General features: G+C 39.3%; 1 protein-coding gene across 1 annotated transcript in view; it reads right to left on the reverse strand.

Moving 5' to 3' along the window:
- Positions 1–20,892, reverse strand: part of SLC7A11 (solute carrier family 7 member 11) — a gene marked incomplete at its 3' end in the record, with an annotated part of 300,868 nt that overhangs the window by 189,122 nt on the left and 90,854 nt on the right. The window contains exon 4 of the mRNA XM_089688911.1: positions 14,917–15,042. Within this exon, the coding sequence (XP_089545037.1) occupies positions 14,917–15,042 (126 nt within the window). The remainder of the gene's footprint in view (positions 1–14,916; positions 15,043–20,892) is intronic.

The following is a 20,892-nucleotide window of genomic DNA, read 5'->3' on the forward strand; positions in this document are numbered from 1 at the left end:
GTTCTATCTTTTTTGTTGAGAAATATTATATTATTATTAAGAAATACCCCAGCCATCAATCAGATTCAAATTTACCTTAGAAGTTTGAACAGACACAGCCACTTGTCCTAATGTGACAGGCATGCTGGTACAGGTGAGCGGTACCAAAATCAGACAGTGTGTGTTTAGTGCCGCCCAACCACAAACCTTTCACATTAGGAGTGACTATGTCTGTGTAGCCCCTGAATCCTAGCAGACTTGAATGGGCTGCCTCCACACAGAACCTACTGTAAAGCCTAGAGACTCAGAAATAAATGGCCTGTTTCATGATATACAGGCCTTAGACATGTCCATGCTGGAAATTTCCATTTAATTTTGGATGCATTCATTCATTGAAGAACTTTGTTTCACCATATTCGTTATGTTGAGCCAATTTTTTTGGGAATTTGTTTCGTACCTTCGGCATTCGTAGCATATAATCGTTTGTCCTGGTGAATTTGTAAATGTTTGCAGTTTTTTCAAACAATTGCTATATGTTAGTTTTCAGTTTCAATATTTTGGTTGGAATCAATATTCATGTATCAAAGCTATTGGGAAGCAGTCGATATTTTAGAACACAATGGAATAAATAATGCAAAATTCAGCAGCCCAAAATATTCAAACCTAAGAATTGCATCAGACTGTGGAACTGAACTGATTGACTATGACAATTATAAATTCAATTTAAATCTCAAATTTACTCAAATCTGAATTATTGAATGAATTAGAAAATTTTATTAATTTCCCCAGGGGCCCGAACTACTATCGCATTATGTGATGTCATCCGAATGAAAAAAAATGAAACAAATGCATTGGTTAATTTCGTTATAACTTTTTTCTGATTCGTTGACATTTGATACTATGTTCATTTGGAGATTCGGATACATCCGAATCTCCAAAAATCTAAATTTCATACAAAAATTGATTAGTCACGAAACACAACACATTTTTTTTGAATGCAGTACAATTGTATGTTTTTTGTTTAAATTGTATTTGGGATTATTTGCTCTACTTAAAAACTAAGCAAGCCATTACCTACTGTATGTTTACATTTAACTTAGAACTCTGCACACCAAAATGCAGGACTACACAAATATCATTTGTTGCTCTTTGTTGTTTGCTGTCTCTAAGGTAGGGTGCCTAGTGTATTTGTTCTTTAAACCAAGCCTCACATGGGCAAACAGGTGGTGAGCCAGCAGTACTTTCATGATAAAAGTAAAAGAAAACTATCCCTTATAGCTAATAGAAGGTTCATTTCTTTAATAAAACAACTGTATAATCCCTCATAGACTGTGGGTTGTCTGTGATCATTTCAATCAATTTCCTTCAAAGAGAAACTATTGGCTAAGTCAAAAGTTACATATATAATTCAGTCTGTCAATAGCATTAACACATCGTTTTTTATTTTTCTGCATTTCCCAGTAACAAAATTGTATTACCAGTTGACACTACTGTTAAATTATTTGCTTTTCCATGTTCTTTAACCCTTTTCTACTACCACCCCAGCCCTTTAAAAGCATATGAATGCTAGGTGGAGGCAGGCTTTCCAATTATGTTACTACTATTATTCACAGTGAAAGCTGTTTGTGACAGCTTAGTCACTGGGCTGGGAGCGTGCAGCGAGCACGCTGTCAGCAATGAAGAGCCATTCTCCATATATATATACATATACATATATGGTCACCATGGTATGGCCCAGATGCCATATACAAATGGCAGGCAGGAGCAGGTTAACAGTCAAAAGTCTCAGAACAGAAGTTACTTACAGACAGACTTACAGAAGTTGAATAAAACCATTTAATGTCTACAGGGAAATTTACAATGCTCAGATATTATTTATATGATCTAAACCTTTTTTTCCAAAAGTGATATTAAATAAATAAATAATTAAATAAAAAACCTGTTCATCTAAGACTGACCTGTCCCACAAGGTGAAAACACTGCTGTGTGCTTTACATTCAATAAATGTTTATTGAAGTTTCAACAGAACATATAACCATCATTAATGCCAAAGTAGACTGGTACAGAAGAAGGAATGAAAATCAAAGCGTATGAGTGCACAGAGTCTTATAGTTTCAAGGGTCAAAAAAACTCAATTTACATCCAAACACATATAGAAATAGGGAGAGTGTTCAACATCTCAAACCCATTCTACAGCTTCCCCACCCCCCTAAAAAAAACCAAGCACTAGGCACCCCAAACAGTTTCCTGAAGTATCCTTCTAGAAAATGGTAATGGAGTACCAGAGAGGAAAGTGGAAGAGGGAAAGAAAAAGATAGATAGGTGCGGAACAGGATGTCAAGGAAGTGCCTACCCCCTCTCTCGAGAAGAGCAATCACAATACAACATTCATATATTAAGCCCAGGGTTCCCAAGTTTTTTCGAACACAGCCACTGTATCATGGAGCATACTGACAGCATTCTCCTGCATTATAATCCAGGTGATTTTCTTCTTTGCCTGGGCCACAGACACTGTGGGTCACTTCCAGGCTTTACAAATGGTCATCTTTGCATCCAAGAGAAGGTTGAAAATCAGGTGTTGTAAATGTCAAGGAACATCCTCCACTGATGTATTAAGTAAAGCAACAGAAGGGGTCTGAGGAATGGGCACCCCTGTGACTTTACACAACAAAGCAAAGATGCCATTCCAAAAGCTGCAAAGCCGTGGACATTCCCTGCTGTGCACTTTAATTGCAGAACAAACAGCACTGCTAACCTATTACATTCAGGTAGAGTTAACAGGTAGTAAAATTATGTTATGTGGGACTCGCCAAGACTACATTATGTGGGGGTTATTTACTAAAACTGAATGGTGCAAAATCTGGTGCAGCTCTGCATAGAAACCAACCGGTTTCCAGGCTTTATTGTCAAAGCTTAACTGAAAAAGCTGAAGTTAGCAGCTGATTGGCTATCATGACTAGCTGCACCAGATTCTGAGTGCACCTGTTTTACTAAATATCCCCCTATATGTCATTTATTTGCCCATAATTAAAGTGTAAAGGAAACATTTTGGATCAATATTTTTGCTCATGTTTGTAAGTTGATGTTATATTTTTATATATTTTACTATTTTTTTATTAAATGTTTTATTTTAGACTCTCTATATCTTTTTGGAAGTCTGTATGGAGTCACAGACAAAGGGAATTAGTTACTAAAGCTGGTTCACTTAGAATCTGGTGCACTTCTGAATAGAAACAAATCAGCTTACAGGTTTTATTGCTAAAACTTAATTGTACAAGGTGAGGTTAGAAGGTGATTGACTACCATGCACAGGTGCACAAGATTCTGAATTAACCACCTTTTGTAAATAAGTCCCATAAAAACAGCAGGTGAGTCATTTCTTTCTCACATTAAATTTAGCTTGTAAGGTAGAGCTTAGAGCTTGAGCTACTGAGTTCAGTAAACAACAAGTTAAAATAGTCTGAAAACATCTGAAAAGAAGATTAGACCTTTTGTCAGAAATCAAAATACAAAATAATTTGCAATGTTCTTTACTTAGGTATAAAATACAGATAAACATTTTTCCATATTGACCATGATCAGGGGCGGACTGACAACTCATGGGGCCCCCCGGGCAGTAGGGGATCATGGGGCCCGTGTCCTTGCCCAAACTCAAAAAAGCCTATAAAAAAGGTACCAGGGGCATCTCATGGGGGCCCCCTACTGACCCCGGGCCCTCGGGCAATGCCCGAGTTTCCAAATGGTCAGTCCACCCCTGACCATGATAGTTGAAAAAAACATCTGAAAAGAAGATTAGACTTCCACCTTTTGTCAGAAATCAAAATACAAAATTATTTGCAATGCTCTTTACCTAGCTATAAAATACAGATAACAATTTTTCCATATTGACCATGATAGTTGATAAAAGACAATGATTAAATAAGTAAGCACTATACATTCCCTTTAAAAAATGATGTGTTTTCTAAACTAATTTTGTCTGTTAGTACAATTTTAATTTAACAAAATATGTCACCATTCACACAAAATCTTCCCTTATAAGTTGCAAAACAGATAGCAACATGCAAAATACTGCTTGTGTACTGAACACAGACAATAAAGGATGAACAATTTTCACTGTACAACCTGGCAACCATAAAAAGTAAGTGATGGGCTTTTCTGTTTTATAATGCTTTTCTCAGTCTCAGCATGCTCTAATCTAATCTGCTATCTAATCTGATTCTCTAGCAACAAACAATTGGTATAAAATATGATTGTGGCTTGATCACAAGTAGCAAAGCCTTTATAAGCATGTGAATCAAATAGGAGTTTATATCCTGTTTGGCCTTTATGAATGCCTAATCATGTGAACAAGCAGTGCAACCCATGAATGTATACATGCTGTGTATATGTGTTTTATTTTTGCATACCGTGGTTGGGAAGCACAAAGAAGCATTACTTTTCCTTCCACTGTAAGCTACTATATACATAAAAAAATGCTTTGCAGATGTCTCATCAGTCATGAAACGTAACTTATAATACTTGAAATGTTTGTAATATGTGTGTACAGTAATATCAATTTCTATTTGTTGCCTTTCACCAGGCAAAGACCCAAAGGGTCTGGTATGGTACATAGGGGGGACCATGCCGTTTTTCCTTTTTTGTTCAAATGTTCCTATAGCTATTTTCTCTTAGGATCAAATGAAAAAAGGAATGTTGCATTCACTCAGAAAAAAAACAGAAAATTACATGATGCACATACTGTATTACAAACATTACAAGTATTATTAGTAAATTTTGTACCAATGATCAGGACTGTTTTTTAGGAAAACAGTACAATTATTGACTGATCCCCACCTGGCACATTCAGCTGACAGCTGGGCATTCACAACTGACAGGTGAATGTAAAGAAAGGATTAAAAAAAGGGGAAGAACCCCATCAAACAAAAAAAAAGAAAAGAAAAGGAAACTGGGTCCACCACTAATTCCATAACAGACACTCAAGTCTTCGGTCAGCAAAGGGGAACAAATAGAAACTGGCATTATATACATCTAAAAAACATTATGGGTAATATTTGTGACTTTTGCTCAAATGATGATATATTTGCAAATCAATTTTTTTATACAAACTTAGTGTTGAAAATTGAAGCAATAGTGCTTATTAAAGACTGGTGCTTCCACTCTTCTTTCTTCTGGCATCTGCTTTTCTGGTGACAGTTTTGCAGGTTTGAGGATCATTATCTTGGGCTCAGTAACTGCCAGCTAAACCTCTGGGATGATGTATAAAATAGGAAGGAAAAGGAAGGTGTACTTCCCTTTGCATATGAAAAACCTCCTTCTGTGTTCCATTCCTACCTTCCTTCTTTCCTTCCTTCACCAGTTTACTCCCGCCTGCAATGTACTGCGGACAGACAGTCGCTGTAGGCAAAGCAATGCATGGGTATGCCGCTGCCTACTTCCGAGTTTCAGGGTGCACCCCACCCCCATCCCCTGCCAACACCCACTGTGATTTTAAACACATCGGTTGTAAACAACACAGAGCTCTGTACAGAGAGCGATCTGTAAGTTTTATCATCCATGCAAAGTAGGGGTGAGAAACTTAGAGATCACTTAGTAAAAGCAGCAAACTTTACATACATTACACATAGTTAGGCACATATTTAACCCCTTGATTGCCCTAGATGTTAACCACTTCCCAGCCAGTGTCATCAGTACAGTGACAGTGTATAGTATTATCACTGATCACTGTATTAATGTCATTGGTGATGTCAGTGGCAGTTAGTGTCAGATTACCCACCTGCAGTCCCATTATAAGTCACTGATCACCGCCATTAGTAATATAAAACAAAATCCAGTATATATACCATAGTTTGTAGGCGCTATAACTTTCACTCAAACTAATCAATATACGCTTTTTGGATTTTTTTTTTATTCAAAGACATGTAGAAGAAAACATTTTGGCCAAAATGTATGGAGAAGTTTGATTTTTTATACTTTTATTGGATATGTTTTATAGCAGAAAGTAAAAAATATTGCTTTTTTTTCAAAATGTTTCCCTTTTTTTGTTTATATTGCAAAAAAACAAAAACCCAGTGGAGCTAAAATCCACCAAAAGAAAGAACTATGTGAAAAAATGATATCCCGTATTTTTCGCCATATAAGACGCACCTGACCATAAGACGCACCTAGGTTTTAGAGGCAGAAAACAGGAAAAAAAAATTCTGAACTAATGGACTGCAGACACAGTACAGGAGATGACCAGAGACTGCGGACAGCACAGGGATGACCAGAGACTGCAGACAGTACAGGGATGACCAGAGACTGCGGACAGCACAGGGATGACCAGAGACTGCGGACAGCACAGGGATGACCAGAGACTGCGGACAGTATAGATGACTGCTGACCTTTGGGGAGGTGGGGAGCGGGTATCTGAATTTGACAGGTACCCGCTCTTACTTCCGCAGAGTTTTTGTTTGATCTTACCTGTTCCTCGATCCAGCCGCGCGCTGTCTTCCCGGCTTCTGTAATGGCGCTCGGCATGATAGCCGGGTGCCCAGTGCGCATGAGCGACAAGCACTTGCGCTTTGTGATTGGTCCGGTGGCTTCTGGGATCTGTCATGTGTCCCAGGTACCACCTTACCATTCACAAAAAGCACCGCTTCTTGCGCATGCGCACTTGGCACCCGGCTGTCATGCCCAGTGCCCACACTACAGAAGCCGGGAAGACAGCACACCGCTGGATAGAGGAACAGGTAAGGTCCCGCTGCAGAGCTGAGCGGCCGGCCCGGTATTCTGACACGGTGGAAATACGGGACCGGCCGCTCCATATTCGCTCCATAAGACGCACTGACATTTCCCCCCTAGTTTTGGGGAAGAAAAAGTGCGTCTTATGCGGCGAAAAATACGGTAAGTTTAGTTTGGGTACAGCATTGCATGACTGCACAATTACCAGTTAAAGTAGCGCAGTGAGGTATAGCAAAAAATGGCCTGGTCATGGCCTGGTAAAACCTTCCAGAGCTGAAGTGGTTAAGAGTTAGAAGTACCACTACTACAATGATACTTCAATGCTGATGGGGATTTCAATGTATAAAGTGTATGTTACCCTAAATATATATTTTTCAATGTGTGTTTGCATATGTGTATTTTATAAATCATTTTTATGTACTTCTTCCATTTGACGTACCTGGTTGATTCTGCCAGTTCTTCCTTGTGTTAAACTGACCACACAAAGCACAGGAGCTGACCTGTGGTATCATTTTCAGTTTTCATTCTTTGGTAGGCCATTCAGAGGTACAGGACACTGTGCAGACACACAGCATGCCTGTACTGGGTAGTTTGTTTAGCCATCATGCCCCCTAACCAGTCACAGCTTGCCTTTGGCACACACTCCCCTCCCAAACACCACCTGCATTTTGAACAATCTCCCTGTTCAAGCACACCCTGCATCTTGTCTGAGACTGATCAGACTATTGAATACAGGCACATTGTGTGTCTGCACAGTGTCCTATAACCTCGCCCCCTGCATGATGATATGGTAGAACCTTTTAATCTTCTAAAAATGGTAAGACAGGTAATTTCTGAGTAAAAAATAGTTAAGATGCCTGAATAAGTATGCCTGTATTAGGAAGTGTCTAGAACATAATATGTTCACAACTACTTTAAAGCTATGTTTGAATAGAAGTAAGATGGGAGAATTTGGAAGATAAAGCAGACAGCTTACTGCCATGTTTTGTTAGTGTTAGTACCATAAAAAGTAAGTATTACTGAGGCTTTATGTGCAAGCTATGGACAGTTTCCATTTCTTTTTAAATGTCTTTGAATCTTGGTTTCTAGTTAAACAAAATTTAATCAGAAAGTATATTATAGTGACAGGGGATACATCTGTAGGCTCCCAAGCATGTCACTAACCTTGCCAAGGCTGGGCTATTTTTCATTGTAATGTATCACACTCATATATTATCAAATAGCAAAATACTGCCAAGAATTTCTAACACTCATTAACACAGTGTTGTACGTGTTTTCCTTTGACATTTGCACATGTTGCTCAGGCACACAGATGTCTACAGTAATAACATCTGTGAGAAACTTCTTTTTTTTTTAACGCATTTTGTATTCATGGATTTTATGTTTATCATTCTAAATCTGCTTAATGCTGTCCTTGGTCATTTCTTGCTGGATTACATTTGTTTCAGCTTACTTGGCACCTATTACATTAGTGGTAGCCAGAGCAGTCCTTCGGGTCTTGTTCAGTGCTAAAGTTCTACTGTGCAGATGAATTTATATTTTAACTAGGTAACAACTTTCCACAAATTTGTTAAAAAAAATCCCTACAAACGCACACTAAAAGTAAATACTAATTTCAAATTAAGCTTTTTTTATGGAGAATGTTACAATTACTGTAGATAGAACAACATTATTCTTCATGTACATTGGTGTTTCTTAGTGAGTCTATATACTTTGGCATTCTGAATGTACCTGCATGCACGGGCAACGTTTCTTGCACTTTAAAGAATATATATCACAAACAAACAAAGGATTTCCCAGCAACACTTGCCAGCCAGCCTGCGAAACAACCTAATTGGCCTTGTTTAACAGTTTGCGTTAAAAACTGAGGATTTTGTTTGTACCCATTTGCAAATACATGCGTAAGAGTCCTCTGTATACTGTGGACCTAACTAAAATTTCCAAAGCCTCCATAGTAGGAGCACATGTATCAATGGATGTGTTTAGCCCATCCCTCTTTAAAGGTACACAGATGCACGTGACACCCATCTGTACCAAAATGACAGCAAAGGCACCCAGTGCATCCCTGCATCCAAATTAGCCAACTACACAACAAATGGAAATTGTGCCAACCTATAACCAGCCTTAGCAGTAAGGTGCACATGGAAGGGCAATGCACATCGCAAGCAAACAAAGGATTTCCCAGCAATACTTACCAGCCAGCCTGCGAAACAACCAATTTATCCCTGTCTAACAGTTTGCATTAAAAACAGTGGGTTTTGTTTGCACACATTTGCAAATACCTACATAAGCCACAGTCCCGTATCAAGGGTCCTCTGTATACTGTGGACCTAACTCTAAAATTTCCAGAGCAGGGACACACTGGATGCCTTTGCTGTCATTTTAGTATAGCTGGGCATCACATGCATCCCTCTACCTTTAACCCTGGTTCACATATCCGCGTTCCAGCGGTCCGCGTTTTGCGCGAGCATGAGAGCCCATTCATTTGAATGGACTCCCGTGCCCCGGGACACGCACGGATGAAGTTCCTGCACTTTTTCTGAAAACTCAGCCCGCACGGGAACCTCGGTTCCCAATATGATTGCGATTTGCAGTGCGAGCGGCGTGTCATTAGAATTAATGGCACCCACCTGCGGGTTCGCATTCTCTGTGTCGGAGGTGCGGCTGCACGGATTTTTGTGTGGATCCACAGTGGCACCACCCGCACATATGTGAACCTAGCCTAAAGGAAGGCTGGGCTCCTCCAGGCATACATGCCCTTAACCTATCCATTGATACATGTGCTCCTACTATGGAGGCTTTGGAAAGTTTAATTAGGTCCACAGTATACAGAGGACCCTTGACAAGGGACTGTGGCTTACGGATGTATTTGCAAATGTGTGCAAACAAAACCCTCTGATTTTAACACAAACTGTTAGACAGGGCCATATTGGTTGTTTTACAGACTGACTGGTAAGTGTTGCTGGGAAATCCTTAGTTTGTTTACAATATGCATTGCCCTTCCATGTGCCCCTTACTGCTAAGGCTGGTTATAGGTTGGGACGGTTGCAATTTTTTGTGTAGTTTGTTAAATATATAAACCCAACATTTCATATTCCTAATATGTGCCTGCTGTACCAAGTACTTGTATGAAAAAGTATCCTGTTCTCTTTCTATAGCTTTCTTTGTGTGAAATCCCTGGTGTTCCTGCCAGTTCTTCTGTCTTCCTATGAAAAACTGACCACACTAGGCAGGATAACACAGCATGGTCAGTTCTCTAGCTGTGCTGGGAACTCAGTATGCTCTCTTCCAATGATCAAACTTGTCCTGACGCCCTCACCATTTTCAGCCATTCACTGGGAAGATTAGTGTACTGCTGTTTCTCATCCCCCAGCTCTTATGCAGCTGAGAACAGAGGGAATATGATCACTTATAAAACAAAAAGGGGAAAAAGTAATATATAATGTTATTTATATCCATATCCATACACAAATATTGTGTCTATTTTAAATGTAATTGATTATTTTATGGTAAGGTGAGGAGTTATAACCACTTTTAGGCTGATGTACAGGTGCATAAAAATGCCACATTCGGAGGTGTCTGCTGTTTTTCTTTTAATACTTCTGAATTCAGCTGCATGTTAGCTAACATGCCCATACACATGCTGGAATACAAATCCATATTTCTGCACTGCATTGAGAGGCATAAAAAAGCCCCAAACTCACATTCTTGGAGCAATCTATATTCTAGCCAACAGAATAAGTTTACATACACTTACAAACACAACATGCCTATAAAAGCACATAAACAAGTGTAATTATCTGATAAAAAAAAGCTATTTTTAAGCTTGATTTTTTTTTGCCAGCTCCAAGCAGAATGATTCAGCATACTTAGGAGCTTTTAATACGTTTGTGTGCATGAGGCTTTAGTTGATCGCAGATGTAGTCTTTTACATCACTGTGGTTTGTAACCCTGAGAAACTGTGCTTTTCTACATCACTGATATCAACACTGATATCAATTACCTATTTACATTACAATACTGTAAGGCTTATCAGTAATGCCACGCCAGTTATGCTCACAATGCAATATTTGGACGTGATTGCAGAATAACATGGCTGTGCTTAAAATGCCCAAATACACATAGGGCTTGATTTACTAAAACTGGAAAGTGCAAAAATATGGTTCATGGTAGCCAAACAGCTTCTGACTTCAGCTAGTTGAATTAAACTTTAACAAAAAAAAAACCAGTGGAACCTGATTTGTTTCTATGCAGAGCTGTAGCAGATCTTGCACTCTCTAGTTTTAGTATATCGACCCCATAGAGTCCAAATCAATGTTTTGAATAGAGAGGAGAAGTGTTAGCATCTGTAATTTTTTTTTGCCAACAAAAAATCTCAAATCCACTTTTTTGTATTTTTACTAGAGTAGAGAAGGGTCAGCAACTGACCGCTGTCATTTTGATGGATAGAAACTTTTATACAGACATGCTGCTGTTTATCCTGCTGATTGTGAGTGCAATACTTTTAATAAATTAATGCATTCTTGACATATTTCACTATGAGTGGTTACTTTTTCCCTCTTGGGTATTCAATGTGTGGAGAGACATCTGCCATCTAAGCGGTATATAATTTGGAGGATTTCTTATACATTGTCTGGATTTTCTAGGGGACCTATTTGCCAGTCCTTGATACATCAGCTGAGCCTGATAACTGCGCTGTTTGACCAGTCCTTTGGGTGGTCAAACTCTCTTGTAAGAGTCTGTGTGATTGGGTGAAAGGTGAAGAACTTTCTCTATCCTTTCAGGTTCTGGCTTCCTGCAAAACATTAGCACTTCCAGATTATTTAGACTTTTTTTCATTGGTTTATTTATGTTATCTATATGACTTCTCACCTTTGATGACTTCTCACATATATGACTTCTCATCTTTGGTGGATGATTGGTTATTAATAATAATCACATGTATTATCCATTAAACGCTACACTGATAGTTTTTCATATACTGTACGGTATTTTTATGGTTTGCCAATTGATTGTGTTAGCTGCTTCTTTTTCTGGCCTTTAACACCTAAGCACAAGTCTTTTATATATTATAACAACCATTTTTGTCCATGTGATACTCATCACAAGGAAGTAGTAAAGACTCTCCCCATTAAGGGCGCAGACAGCATTAAAAAACTATAAGATATTAGAATTATTTGGATAGTGTTGGAAAGGATTTGAACCCCTATCAGTTTTTTTACTGGTATTTAGGGCTCAGTTAGAGAGATTTACCCTCGCTTTCTGTCCTGCTGACAGCATTTATATCATACAAGAAGTGAAGTAGAATCTCCAACAGAGACATAGACAGAGAAAAATGATAGTGAAGTGAAAATGAAGTGTTGAAAGAGTGAAAGATAATCTGACATTTTATACTATCCCAATCATGATTTCTTTTAATGCTGTGGTACATAATGGCTATTACAAAGTGTTCTTACCCACACATAGGAAGCTCTTTTCTTGTATTTGATTGATAAGCAGCGTATTTCCAAGACTGTGCTTCCTTGTACACCATAGCTGTTTTTGCAAATATAACTTTTCGTATGATTGATACAAATACAAGAGTTTAAGATTTATTACAGTATATGCACCTTTATTCCTAATTTAATCCTTAGGGCTCTTTCACATAGGGTCCTTCTTTCCATTTTTCAGGTGGGCCTGATTGGACCATCTATTGTTCTCTATAGACAGATGGATGTAAATGGACATATGTGTGTTTACATCCACCTGCATCCTATCCGCTAAAAACTGACAAATGGGGACCGTTCCCCATTCATCTAGAGGATCAGGTGACAGTCGGATGTAAATGGATAGGCAGTCTGTTTACATCTGACCACCCCATAGAGAATAGCGGACTGTGTCTATGTCCATTCTGCACAAGTGGAGCAGACACGGACCTGTCATCCGTCTACTCAGACAGATTCCACTTGGCAGAGTATGCCCATGTGAAAGGGTCATTACATATACATGTTTTTTGCCTACGGTTTATTTGTTTGTTTTCAAATGATATATTTTTAGTATATAGTGTTCTACATTAATTTATGAATTTTTTACTATAATCATGATATTTTTATTGTTTTATTTCTTTTACTCATTATGATTTACTGTATGTTTGTTTTATAACCCTGATGAAGGGGGAGTTTTTTGCCCCAAAACACATTGGCTGTTTCTATAATGACTGTATTATGATTAATAAAAATTAGTTTGAACTCTTTCACTTTGTGTTTTGGTGCCCAATTGTATGTCAGTAGAGAGATATAAATCTGGCCGGGGAACTTCTCATACACTGCTAAACAAGAGCATTTTTATTTCTGTCTCTGTTGCTGTTGGAGAGTTTCCCCTCCCTTCCTGTCTAGTAAAGTAGTATCAGCAGGACAGGAAGTGAGGGTATATCTCTCTTAGGCTGGCCATACACTATACAATTTTCTTGAGAATTTTGCTTTAGATTTACCAAAAACCATATAATATGAGGTAAAACCTAAACAACATTTTCAATTATATCTAATTAGGCAGGCCTTTGAACGACATAGTTGAAGGTAAATCTAAAGGAAATTGGACAGAAAACTGTACGAAAATTGTATAATGTATGGCCAGCTTTACTGCCTAAAAAGCTTTAAAAAAACTGACAGTCTACCCTTTTCCCACTGTGTCCAAAACTAAGAATAACATTGTTTTAGATGGACACACACTTGAAACTCTTGCTAACAATGTAAAGCATATAGGCACTGACAAGAAAGGTGGGCTTTAACATCCTGCTGCTGCACACATGCATCCATAGTGCCATGTGGTTTTGTGCTGAGAGGTCACTCACTGCATGCTCCCAGCATACCGATCTAACTGTCATTAAAAGCTCTCAGTCAAGGCTTTTGATTACGTAGTTGCATAGTTAGGCTGGTTGAAAAAAAGACACAAGTTCATCCAGTTCAACCAATAGAAAGGATTGGGACCAAGTGAGATGAGTTCTTATCATGTGACCACTGTGGGAGTCAATCAGAGCGGTCACATGATAAAGAAGCTGCACTTCCATTCTGATGGCCCTTCAAATGGGCTTTAAAGGATAAGTTCACCTTTTAACAAAAAATAATAAATGTACATTTTTTTGCAGGTAAAAAAATGTGCATTTATTATTTTTTTGTTTCTGGAGCCAGCAGATCACTGGTGCTATCCCCCTGACCTGTCTTCTCCAATATATCTTTACATTCGGTATGGGCAAGCAGATACTTACTGTCAGGAAGGCTAAATGAACTACTACCACGACGCTCCACTGCAGTTATTTGAAAACTGCAAGCTGAGAGTCGCAAAGGCTGCCGGGACTTAAAGTTTTCCCATGAATGAGTGACACTGGCCGGATGGACAGAGCCCCGCACTGACACATTTTAAAAATAAATTGTAACAGCTGGTGGGGGGGGGGGGGTTGGAATATCTCCTTCTAGCTGTCACAATGGGGATTAGGAATTGGGATGTGCGGGGGTCGGTCCAATCGTAACATGTTACATGTTACACCCTGAATATGGATGTAACATGTATCATGTTACAATAGGTGAACTTATCCTTCAATGCCCAGAGAGGCAGTGTGGCTGCTTTATCATGTGACCACTGTTATTGAATCTCACAGTGGTAAAGGGTGTTAAGGGGTTTAAATTGACCTTGTGTTATATAAAAAGAAAAAAACAAATGCCAGTTCCTTGCTAAAGAGCTATTTTACCCATCTATTCCTGTCCAGTTTGATCCTTTCCAGTAGGTCAGTAGGGGGCCCCATGAGATGCCCCTGGTACCTTTTTCATAGGCTTTCTTGAGTTTGGGCAAGGACACAGGGGCCCCATGATCCCCTATTGCCCAGGGGGCCCCATGAGTTGTCAGTCTGCCCCTGTATGGGCCTCTTTAGTGTAATGCTTGTTTAGAAAAGAATAATATCCGATAGCTAATATGTGCTCTTTTTTTTTGCAAACATGTCTGTTTACTGGACTTTTAATGGCACAGGGAACAATCACATCTTGGTTATCAGATGATATTATCATATCAATCCAAAGGCTGCTTGTACCACAAGGCCCTCACTTTTTTATTGTATTAGAGGATCAGAAAGACTGGAAGCACTTCCATAAAAATCCTCATTAAGTTAAAAATAAAATGTACAGTATATAGCAGGTTTTATCACAAGATAATACACGTAATAACTGATACAAAAATATTAGCCCTTACCTTTAATTAACTGCATAACACCAGGGATTATAATTATCAAAATTGCTGCAAGCTTGCAAAAGGTCAAGAAAACCTGAATTCGAGAGCTCCAGCCAATGCTCATACTGTTCAGGACCATCACAACAGCTGTATAGCAGAGAAAAGAGAGAGTCAGAGATTAAAGGTGGAGAAACATTTTTAGCATTTTATATTACAGTAAGCGTAATTTGTGTACAAGGAGACAATTATAATACTCTAACATGTCAGTCTATTGATTTATTAACAAAGCATAGTTTCAGAAAAAAAAGATAAAAGATGGATAGAAAAATAGATTAGTAAAATAAAACATGCAAGATATGGTAAATGAACATTGACATATGCATATGGTGTTCAATATGTGTCTATGTTTCTAATTTTTTTCATGTATTTAACACAATTATTAATTAGCCTTTGTTGCCATACCTTTCCTCTGAATTCATGTAATGTAAGTATATGTGTAGGCTAGGAAGTATGACTCATTATGAAATTTCTAATCATAACACTGCTTTTTGTCTAACAAGCACAGGAACCTTACACATAAAACGCTAAAGGTGAGATAATTACATACTAGTAAATCACAAACAGATTACTAAAATACTACATGCACTGAATAAATTCTGTAATAGAAAGTTTGAAGTGTAAAAAGGTAAAATAGTTGGCAATGTATGTGATTGTAAAAGCATTGCTTGTGACATGTAAGAATGTCATGACAAACTGTCATTTAAAAACATATGCTTGCTGCAGGGGAAATCCTACTGCCTGGCCCTCTGAACCAAGGGCGTAGATGACTATCTGAGGCAACATCTGCAGAGGGACCAGATCCTAATTAAGATTTAGGAGTTAGAATTTAGCTGTACATACACTGTACATACCTGAGTCAAACATTTGACTGGGAGTACATGCTGTCCTTTGATAGCCTTACTCATAGACAAACATATGATATACAATTCAGCTCTACGGGCTGAAAAAGGAAGACCTACTACACTAAACCCAAAGTAGTTTTAATAAAACAAATAAATCAAATGATTTAGAAGAGTTGCCCAGGTGACTGTAAATCACCTCACATGGAATTACCAAAGGGAATCCCAACCCTTATAGTCATAAAGTATGACCCCTATTTCAAATACCTGTAATCCATTTATACCCCTCAAACAAACATATTCCCTTTAATTAAGGCTTCCTAGTAATGAACGTTACTCACTGCATATTGGACAGCAAAATTTGAGTGTAGAGCTTACCCCTTGTAGGAGTCTCTGGATGTATTGGGCCCCCTGTTCCTGTGCCCATGACTCTACAAATATCACCACATACCCTGAAACACCTGGCTGGGAGGGGAATATTTATTGCAGATGTACAGTATATGCAGGACTCAGGTGTAGTGTTGAGCTTGATGTTTGAGCCGAACGTAAGCTTGACTCAAACATTGGCTGTTCTTGTGTTCGCCGAACACACAAACGTTATAGGTGACTAATCGCCCGCTGAGCACCCACAGTGCCTATGCTTTCACAGTGCATTTTGAGAGCCATGATTGGCCAAAGCAATGCATCTGACCACAGGTCCGGTGCAATGCTTTGGCCAATCACAGCACAATGCACTGTGAAAGCCATGATTAGCCAAAGTCACGGTAACTTTGGCTAATCATGACTCACAGCTAAGTCCATGCCCCACGCTATATAAGGCTGCTTACACAGCAGCCTTGTGTAGTGTGTTTGCAGAGTTTAGTGGAGTTAGTGGTATAACGTAGTGTAATGTAGTGTAGGATGGTGATGTGTAGTGGTGTCAAAGAAGTGTCAGTGTCTTTTACAGCACTTCTGTGTCACCATTGTCCCCAGTTATATATATATATATATATATATATTTATTCATATAAATATATATATACTTTTATTTTTGCAGCATCAGGTTTTGTTGCTGCATCATTAGTGTTCCTCCTTCTGTGTCGCAGGTGTTCCTTTTTCTGCATCAGCAGTGGTTTCCTTTTTTTTGGAGGGGGGGCGCTAAATGGTTTATAGTGCATCAAACACAAAAGTATTGCACCCAAGCACCAAATTCCCATCACACACTCTAAAATAAAAAGTTATAAAAATCCCCAGAAAAAAATCCCCATCATGTCCAAAAGGCCAACAAGGAGAGGCAGACACTCACAGGAAACTACAAGAGGGCAAGCAGCCTCTGTGTCCACAGTGAAAAGTGGTGGTTATGGACATGGTTCATCCTCTGCAGGCAGGGCACACTTGTCCCAGTTAGGGCATGTTTGTCCTGCAAGCCGCAAGGAGGGGTTGCTTGATGGCCCCTCCTTTCCTGCCCTGCCAGGCCTGTGCTTGGATCAAGGGTCTGGTAGGACCCATTAGGGGGACCCCATGCTTTTTTCCCAATTTTGGGGGGTGGGTTTCCCCTTAAAAGTCTTACCAGGCTTAAAGGGCCTGGTACGGCTTCTAGGGGAAACCCAATGCACTTTAAAAAAACATTCTGTGGGGTCCCTCCTAACCCTTTTGCCAGACCTAAAGGGCGGACCCCACACTGTTTTTTTTTTTTTTCTTCTTTTTATGTCAGTCCTGCTCCAGCAGGTTTTATACATTGTACAGATGTGCAACTTTGCAGGTAGTTTAATGGGACCCCCCAGACATGATATGTGATATTTAAAGGGATTTTTAATTTTTACATTTTACTTTAAGCAATGAAAAATTACTTCCCCTTTAAAAACGGTACTTTTTGAAAAAAAAAATGTTTCACTGATTCATGTCCCTCAGGGCAGTACCCGAGTCCCCATACCCCTTTTATGGCCAATAACTTGCATATAAGTCTTCAAAATGGGCACTTTTGAATTTACAAGTTCAAATCACATGGATTTGCATTGAGTTTGAAGTTTGTGGTCGAACGTTCATTAGGTTCCAAAGTTTGACCATGAACCAAACACAGGGGGTCTGACCCATCACTACCCAAGTAGCAAAAGAGATATGAAACAAAAGCAATGAAACAGCAAAGTTAAATTATAGCAAGGAATATATTGCTAAAATATGAACAGTAAAGAGCAACTTCTGCTAAACCCTATACTGGGGAAAACCCTAACTAAGAATAGTTGTGCCACTCTAATAGTTCAGCAGTCTGTAATTTACTCTCTTCTGCTGGTCAGCTTATTGGGGCCCAACTGATAAATTGGATTGCTCAGGATTAAGCACTGATGATGACACTAACTCCCGTTAAGCTCTGATAAAGTCACTGGCTCTGTGATACTCAAAAGCAACACTGTTCCTCTTTTGTAATGTAGATTTTGGCCAGCAGTCTGTCACCAAGTTGTGGTATCAGGTGATCTCCCTCAGTATATTGGGTGAAACACATCCAGTCTGTGTCTGCTGTATCCATCCCACTGTCTCAGGTGGCAACCATGGTGCTTTCTGATGTCCCAGACTGTCTGTCACTGTGCCTCTCTCCCTCTCAGGGGTCGGAGTGAGTAGTCTGTCAGTAGCCTGATGTGCACTCAGTCCTCTCAGAACAGCCTATACTCATCTTCTCCTCAGCCCAGGAAAATAGCAGGGAACAACTTCTCTTTTCCCCAGTACTTTGTGGGGTTTGGGGGTTACTAATTCCAACTCACCAGGCCAGCTCAGTCTATCAGAACTACACCTCCCACAATCCTTTTAGTCCATAACTTGTGTGCCTTCCTATTGGGTAGAGGGCGGGCTTAAAACTGTCCCCTCCCACAGCTGTGTCTGGGTAAATGTCTCCTCTGCTGCCTGACACAGAATCCTTTTCCTGTCAGTGCTGCAGACTGGGCCACACAAGTAAAAATTAAAGTGATACTAAACCCAGGACCCTGCATTCACTATATCTGGTCTCCCACAGTACACAGAACATGGAAATGCAATTATTTTAGTAAATATAAACCGCTAAATACCTTTTCTCATCAGCAGTTAGAGCAGTCTTGTAACTTCAGCAGAGCACTAGTTAAAGCTTGTAGGAGTTTTCTTTCTGCTCTAGGAGGATGTGAAACCCCTGATCCTCTGCCTGGACAGTGCTTATTGGCCCTGTGCCATGCACTTTCCGAAGGAAAAAAAAAAACCTCTCTAGCAATACACATCAAACTGAGCATGTGCATGTGACTACAGATTCAGTTTGTATCAGGTGGTCATTTCAACAAGAGGAGGGGCAGAGAAGAAAGGATCAAACAGCCTTTTTACACAATGCAGATGATTAACTTCCTAGGTTCCACAGTAAGTATAACAAGCATGCTTTACTGTATATTCAGACTGATTTTAGTGTTGTGAGTTTAGTAACACTATAACACTAATAGTGCTTTTGCCATTGGTCTGCAATAATGAAATTCTACTGCACCATCCCTAGTCTTGACAATACATTAGATTATATAATTCACATATAGCAACATCACACATATTGTGCACAAATCAAGCACAATTCATTGCCTCTTGTGGCGACTATGCTGTGGAAAAGCTTCTGAAAATATCTGCCTATGGAATATTATTCACTTTATGTGCCTATTCCATAGCGGATTAGTTGCTAAAGGCAGTAAAGTAGATGTTTCAACATTTTCAGTCTTTATCATATGGTAATACAGTATAGATGGCTTTAAAATAAATGTTTGTTATCCTTATTTGTAACTTGGTATGACCATTTCGGCTTTGGAAACGACTCACTAATTAAATCCCATGCTTGTCTGTATATAATTACTGTACATGATTTCTTCAAACCAAGAGTTATATAATTACAACTTATTGTAATAAGAGTTTGAAAATGATTATGCATGCCATAAATGAGTCATTTTCTATTTTAATTACACGGCTCTCTTTCCGGCTTATTTCATTGCACATATTAGAAACAGTGTGTAGCAAACCCTGCACTTACATGTTTTGGATCAGCACTTTACCATCCTTAATGCTGTACAGATAAAATCTACTGCATAAGTGAAAATGTTCCCCCATTTGAATCCTTTAGTTTTCACATTAAATGTAGATTTCTAAAGCCCATTGGTCTTTGAGGTGTTAAATCCAAAACTTATTTCTACATATTTATCAGCAATGACCAAGTGTCTAGGCCGTGTTTACAGAATATTACCCTATACTTTATCCAAAACTGAATAAAAGTGACTGGATTTAGATAAGTTAAAAGAAAAGTTCATCTTTCATAACATGTTACACCCATATTCATCCTATGATCAGACTGGCTCCCACTCACCCCGCTCCCTCACTTTGACAGCTAGCAGGGAATCTTCTCCCCCCTCGCTAGCTGTCAAATTTACCAAAAAGTGTGGCAGTGCGGGGCTCCGCCCCCGGCTACGCCACTCATTCACTGTGTTCTGTGGATGAGAAACTACAAGTCCCAATAGTCTAAGCAGCTGTTGGCTTCTAGATCTAAATGAACTACCACGGTACATCTGGTACCGGTACATCCGGTATGGGCAAGCAGATATACTGACAGATCTACAGGTTTGCTGATTGCTGGTGCAATGCGTTACAGGCTCTTTCAACACAAAATAATAAATGCACATTTTTTTACCTGCAAAATATGTGCATTTATTATTTTTTGTATAAAGGTGAACTTATCCTTTGGACATGGACCTGCCGCATATCTCCAACTAGCAAGATTAGATACTTAAAGTGGTTTTAAAGTCAAAAAGTTTTTTTCACCTTAATGCACTCAAAACTTCCAGTTGCTGTTACTCATCCCACCTCCATAGATATTTACCCTACCCCTGTATTCAGGGCTGCTGTTAGAAACTACGGGGCCCATTACAGCCCACCTGACAGGCCCCCCCAAAAACTACAGGGCCCCATACTGCCAACCTAACAGGCCCCCATCCCCACAAATAAACATTGTGTTCATTCAGGAATGGAGGGAGCTGGTAAATTACTGGAACCGATCCCCTGTATGTATCTCTCTGCAGCAGCTAAAAGTCAAGGGGGGGGGGGAAGAACCCAGCTTTCAGCTGCTGAAGGGAGAGCC

The sequence above is a fragment of the Staurois parvus genome, unplaced genomic scaffold (genome assembly GCF_062004578.1).
Source record: "Staurois parvus isolate SC_StPar_1 unplaced genomic scaffold, SC_StPar_1.0 ptg000460l, whole genome shotgun sequence".
NCBI lineage: Eukaryota > Metazoa > Chordata > Amphibia > Anura > Ranidae > Staurois > Staurois parvus.